Source organism: Elephantulus edwardii, unplaced genomic scaffold (assembly GCF_000299155.1).
Source record: "Elephantulus edwardii isolate Elephantulus edwardi_28Jun2011 unplaced genomic scaffold, EleEdw1.0 scaffold00288, whole genome shotgun sequence".
Taxonomy (NCBI): domain Eukaryota; kingdom Metazoa; phylum Chordata; class Mammalia; order Macroscelidea; family Macroscelididae; genus Elephantulus; species Elephantulus edwardii.
In genome coordinates this window covers 2,395,249-2,401,637 of record NW_006400038.1, presented here as the reverse complement: position 1 = coordinate 2,401,637, position 6,389 = coordinate 2,395,249, and the positions used below count along the sequence as shown (strand labels likewise).

The window sequence follows — 6,389 nt, the reverse complement described above, 5'->3', positions numbered from 1 at the left end:
CAGTGGGAGAAAGATAAGCAATCTCCTCCCGTTTGATTAACTGCCTCTGAAAACCCACCAGAGGGAAAGCTATGGGTCAGTTCTGACTTGATGATACACAACTACTATATATACATTTGCCACAGGTCTTAAGAACATGTCTGTGTCTGTGCACTTAGTAGGACAATTTTTTTCCCTTTTGGAGAAAATGTGGCATCAGACAGGGTTTTTATCTTAGCTCCCTTGCTCCCATGTACCCTTGGACAACTTGCTTAATCTTGCTGCATCTTAGTCTGCTGGAGACAGTAACAATATCTTCCTTTTGTGGGGTGATACAGGACTTCAATAAGATGAACATGGTACCCATTAACCCAGCTGCCCATGAGTGGGCAACATGTGGTGACCTTATGCACTGCAGAATAGAGCTGAGTTTCACAGGGTTTCACCAGCAGCTCTCTTTTGAAGTAGATTGTAAAGCCTTTCTGCCCAGGCAAACAAACTGCCATCCCTACATTACAGCCAGGCCCAACACCCAGGGCCTCTAAATACCTCATAGCCCTCAGGAGATAAGGCTTTCTTTTTTCTACTCCCTTTTTGTTATGATCATGCAATCATTTTCTCTTTCTTTTGAGGGCATTTTATTTTTAAGAGCTAAAAAAAATTTGTATTGAAAATGGTAGGTTCTCAAACTGCAGAATTTCCTACTCTAAGACATGTGTGAGTGAGAAATAATAAGACAGATTTCCAGAGTGGTTCTGGAGAAGCTGTAAAATATACTCAGAAGAGAGGTGTTCTGAGAAGTGGAGGCCACAGCCAGCCAGCTGTCCTGCCTCTCAAGGTGACCCATGCATAAGCTCCCTTCCGGGAATGCTTGAGAGCTTTGGCTAATGCTCCAGCAAAGCTCTATCCACATGTCCCTCCAGTTTTTAATTAATTAGAGTCTAAAAGCTTGAAGGCAAGTACAGTCTGAGACTCCCAGATTTCTTGACGAGCAGGAGAGTTCTTTCCAGGTCTGATTCCCTTGGAAACACTCTGCTTTTCACTCAGTACAATCTCTCTGACTGCTACCATCCACTGTCTTCCAGTGGTACATAAGAACTGTGCAAACACCCTAGCCCTGAGACTTGTTGTCTTGACTCAGAAAGACCCAGTGCCAGGCAGCACTCAGGCCTCTATCCTCAGTTGCCTTCTAGGATACCGTCAGCATCACTTTGTTGCAACCCCTCTGAAGTACACTTAGGAGCGAATGTGCAGAATTTTCTTGAATGTCTTTTTGAAGTTCTCATTGCACAAGGGGTAGATAAGGGGGTTCAGTGTGGAGTTGATGTACCCCAGCCAGATGGTAAACATGTGCACATGCTCATTGTAGCAGTTCTTGCAGAAGGCGATGACCATGAAAAAGATGAAGTATGGAATCCAGCAAAGGATAAAGGCTGCCATGATAAAACCCAATTGCTTGGCCGCCTTCCATTCACGGTTCATGTGTAATCCGGACACATACTGTCTCGAATGTGAGCGCAGCCTCTTCCATGTGAGCTTGATGTAGTCCATACCTGTGCCAGACCCACTTTGCAGTGTGCTTTTCCCTGCCACTGGCTCGGTGGCAGTGTCTGAGTCTGTCCGGGAGAAGGACTGGTCCTCAGATATCTCCCCGGTTCCATGTGTGTTGAGGTCCTGCTCATCAATCTCCAGTTGGATCTTGTCAATGGCTGCATGCTCCTTGCAACTCCCCTCTATCACAGTCTCTGTCTGCACCGTGGTAAGAGGGAAACAGTGGAGCTGCGCTACTTCTTCATCCTTTTCTTGGCTCAAGACAACTGGGGATTTCATCTCCTCTGGATCTTGGGATGGTGGCTTTGAGCCAGGTCCGTCACTGGCATCTGTTGGCTTCCGTTTCAGTAACTCCCAGGGAGATTTCCTCCCCACCTTCTTGGTGCCTACCTTGGGATTTTCCTGCCTTAACCTGACTTTTGAGAAGGAAGGGAGGGATCCATTGGTGAGCTCCCGATGCTGACAATGCTTCCGTACAGCCTTGTAAATTTTGGCATAGAACCAGAGCATGAGCAAGGTTGGCAGGTAGAAGTTGATGATGGCAGTCATGACCTTGAACCAGGTGACATCATAGAAATCTGTCTCACACTTGTCTTCGTGACATTTTGAGGCCCCTGGCATGAAGTGATGCCAGCCTAGAATGGGGATAATCCACAGGAAGGAAAGAAACCAGGCACCCAGGATGGTGGCTGATGCTCGGGTCTTGGTACGATATCTCAGGTATCTGAGGGGCTGCTGGACAGAGCGGTAGCGGTCAATGCACAAGATAAACACACTGAAAATGGACGCTGTGCTGGCCACATAGTCCATAGACAGCCAAAAGAGGCAGAGAGGCCGACCCAGAGACCACTTGGTCATAAGAAGGTACAGGATGTTCATGGGCATGACAACAGCCCCCACAACCAGGTCTGCCACTGAGAGACTGACGATGTACAGGTTCCCCACTGTATGCAGCTTTCTCTCCCTCCGGATGGCATAGAGGACCAACAGGTTTAGTCCCACTGTGACCAAGGATATAGAGCTCAGGACTACTACCAGGGGCATCAGTTGGGGTCTGGCCATGGTGGTCCTGTTCCCTGGACACATCTCATCTTCTAAGATGCAGGAGGAATTGGGAAGGATCATGAGCACCAGAGCCGCCTTCAGCTGTGGCTCTGCACCTGCGGGGAAAGCACAAGGACTCGGTCAGGGGTCTGAGAAGCAGCAGATGCACATCATACTGGGGCTGTGTGCTGAGAGCAGAAGTGAACCACCGAAAGCCCACATCACCCCTTACCCTGTTTGTTCATTCATTCACTGGATGAACACGGGATTCCTCACACTGTTCTGAGAGCAGATGCAGCACTGAACAAGGTAGACAAAACTCTTTTTATGAGGGGTTTACACTCTAGTGAAGGAGCGAGTAAAACAAGGTGAGTGTCTGTACAAATCTTAATTTACACAAGTTCCAGAAAGGTGAATCAGATCATGGTCAGTTTAAGCTAAAAATATGATTCTAGTTTCTGTTTGTTAGAGAGCTCTGGTGGTCTAGTGGCAACCTAAAGGCATGCAGTTTGAACCCATCAGCTGCTTTAGGGGAGAAAGCTGGTCAATCTCCTCCTTTGTGATATACAGTCTCTGAAAACCCACTGGAGGGCCAGCTATGAGTCAGTTCCGGCTGGAAAGTTCTTAATAACCACCACCACCACCACAACAGTTCTTCTTTGCTAAGGACTGGCCTAAAAGTAAGGACATGTTGGTGCAGTAGTTAATCACGTAGCTGCTAACCCAAAGGCTAGTGGTTCAAATCTCTCAGCCACCCCACAGGAGAAAGAAGACATCTTAGCTTGCTGGCTTTTTTTTTTTTTTAAGAATTTTTTTTTGTTTTAATTGTGATTTTTAAAGAAAATTTACAGAAATGTTGGATTTTCATCCATTCATTGTTGCACTTTTTCTTCCATACCCCAATTCACTTTTTTAACTTTTTAAAAATTTTATTATTATTAATTTTAATGAAAATTTAGAGAGACTTTTGATTTACATTCATTCATTCATTGTTGCACTTTTCTCCCTGCCCAACCCTCCCCCACAGTTTACTTTTCTCTTTGTAAAATAAAAGAAAAATTCTTTCATTGTTATACAATGCCTCCCCTCAAGTCCATTCCACTATGCAGCCTTCATTCTGGACTCCTGTCATGACAATAATACCTGTCATGACAATAATACCTAATCATACCTAATACTCTTTTAAACAGTTTTCTCCCTCATCTGTTTCAATGCAGTATACATTAGTTATCCCTTATTTCTCAGTCTCCCCTCAGCCCCAATGTCAGTCCCGTTTTACGACAGTGGCACTATGCAATATTTATCTTTTTGTGCTGAGATATTTCTTTTTTTTAACAAAAAATCATTCGCTGTTGCACGATTCACCCCCCCCCCCATCCACTTTGCTATGCACCTCTTATTCTGGACTGTTGTCATACAAATAATGCCTAATCATATATTCCTTTAAAATAGTCTTTCCTTCATCTGTCCCAATGCAGTGTTCAATCTTTATCCTCTTTTCTTACTTTCCGCCAAACCCCCATATCAGTCTTGTTTTATAACAGTGGTGTTATGCAGTATTTGTCCTTTTCTGACTGAGATATTTCACTCAGCATAATGTCCTCCAGGTCACCTGTGTTGTGTAATATTTTACAAGTTTCTTGTCTTTCTGTTCTGCGCAGTATTCCATTGTGTGGATAGACCATAGTTTTTCCACCCATTCATTTATTGATAGGCACTTGGGTTACTTCCATCTCTTTGCTATTATGAACAACACAGCAATAAAAATTGGTATATATACATCTGTTTGAGTAGTGACTCTGGTTTTCTTTTATATTCCCAGTAGTGGAATTGCTGGGTCAAATGATATTTCTATTTCCAACTTTTTGAGAAAACATTATACCATCTTTCATAGTTGTTCCATCATTTTACACTCCCACCAACAGTGAATATGGGTTCCAATCTCTCCACAACCTAGCCAGCATTTGTTGTTTGTGCCCCTGTCAAACTTTGCTGTTGTTGCTGGGGTAAGATGATGTCTCATGCTGTTTCTATTTGAATCTCTCTGATAGCTAGGGAGTTTGAACATTTCTTCAGCTTGCTTCTTTATAGATTCTCTACAGAATTGGAAACCCTACAAGGCAATTCTGTTCTGTCTTATAGGATTGTTATGAACAGAATTAACTCAATACCAGTGAGGTAGGGTGGATTTAGTCTGGGAATGGGCACAAGATACAACTGGCCAATGTAACAGACTGGAGGGAGATCTGATGATAGAAATGGAAATTCTTGGAAATTTCTTTTTCTCTGATAAATGTCTGAATAAGGAGGAGTCTCTTTACCCTCTTTCCTTATTACCTGCTGGGAAGTGAGTGAGAAGGAAGCCATTGGGGGCCATGAAGGAACAGACAATAAAGTCACAGAAACACCAACTTAGACGCTGCTCTTGCTCAGCCACACTTATTCCGGGATCTTCTTCCTCCAGACTTGCTATGGGAAGTGAGTAAATGTCTTTTCTGCTTCAGTCATTGTTAGGGAAGTTTTTCTTTGTAGTAGAGAGCATCCCTAATGGACATTCAGAAGGTCACAAGGGTCTGAGTCAGGGCAAATAAGGTATGGAATAAAGTTAGCATATTTTCTGCTGTTTCTCAAATGGGAAGAAAATTATGTTAATGGAAAACCATATTATTTTATTTTTATGTTTGGAAACAACAATTCTTCTCATGTGTAACAAAACCTTCTTAGCTAGGAAGGCTCTTCTGCTCATTGTCACTGGTGCTCTTATGATCACCCTGTGGGTTCTGACTCCCAGCCACCACTCACACAGCAGAACAAACACTGTCTGGTTTAGCACCACCCTCACCATGGTGGCTGTGCTGAAGCCTACTGATGCAGCCATTGTGGCCATCTGTCGTGTTGAAGGTCTTTCCTTCTGTTCTGCAGCTCTCTGCTAATTGGTGTTCATCAGTCGAGGTGGAGTGAATTGGATACTCAAAATTAACCTTCACTGCCTTCAAGCTGGAACTGGCTCATAGATGACTGTCTAGCCCAAGCCTAAACACTGAGCAGGAGATATTGCCCATCTTTCACCAAGCTGCAGGTGGATTTGAACAAGCAGAGAAGGGACAGCTTTTGAGTTAGAACACAATTCCATTGTTGAATAGGGATACTTCCTACCTCCCCAAATACACATCGAAGCCTTAATCCCCAGAACCTTGCATGTAACCTTGTCTGGAGAAAGGGTCTCTATGGATGTATTTAATGAAGAATCTTGAGTTGAGATTCTCCAGATGGACCCTAATTCCAACAAGTATTCTCCTAATAGACAGGCAGAGTGGGACCCATGACAGAAGGAAAACACAAGCAGATGCTTACAAAGCTATGCTGTTGTTAGGTACCATCAAGTCATACAGTGAACCATGTATCTGCCCTATCCTGCACCATTCTCTTCATCTCTGCACACTTGTACCCATTGCTGTAGTCACTGCATCAATCTATCTTGTAGACAGTCTTCCTCTCCTTTGGTGACCCTTCACCTTTCCCAGCAAGATGTCTTTCTTCAAAGACTGGTCCCTCTTAACAACGTGCCCAAAATATGTGAGATGAAGCTTTGCCACCTTTGCTTCCAAGGAGCACCCTGGCTGCACTTTGTCCAAAATAGATGTCTTATGAAGCTATGCTGTTGTTGTTTATGGTCAAGCCAGAACCAACTTATAGTTGACCTTCCAGCAGATTTTCAGAGGCAGTTAATAGAGAGGGAAAAGATTGCCCATCCTTCTCTTGCAGAGCAGCAGGTGGATTAGAAGAGAGTACTTTGGGGATTATAGCACAGCTTC

General features: G+C 43.9%; 1 protein-coding gene across 1 annotated transcript; it reads right to left on the bottom strand.

Annotated features, from left to right (window-relative positions):
• Positions 1-1,215: 1,215 nt before the first annotated feature.
• On the bottom strand, positions 1,216-2,655 carry HRH1 (histamine receptor H1). The gene has a single exon (XM_006900544.1). It carries the CDS (start codon positions 2,653-2,655, stop codon positions 1,216-1,218), a length of 1,440 nt encoding a protein of 479 aa, XP_006900606.1.
• Between the last annotated feature and the right edge of the window lie 3,734 nt (positions 2,656-6,389).

What these genes read in the sequence shown, in the direction of transcription:
- HRH1 (XM_006900544.1), bottom strand. Translation starts at nt 2,655, where the DNA reads ATGATCCTTCCCAATTCCTCCTGCATCTTAGAAGATGAGATGTGTCCA.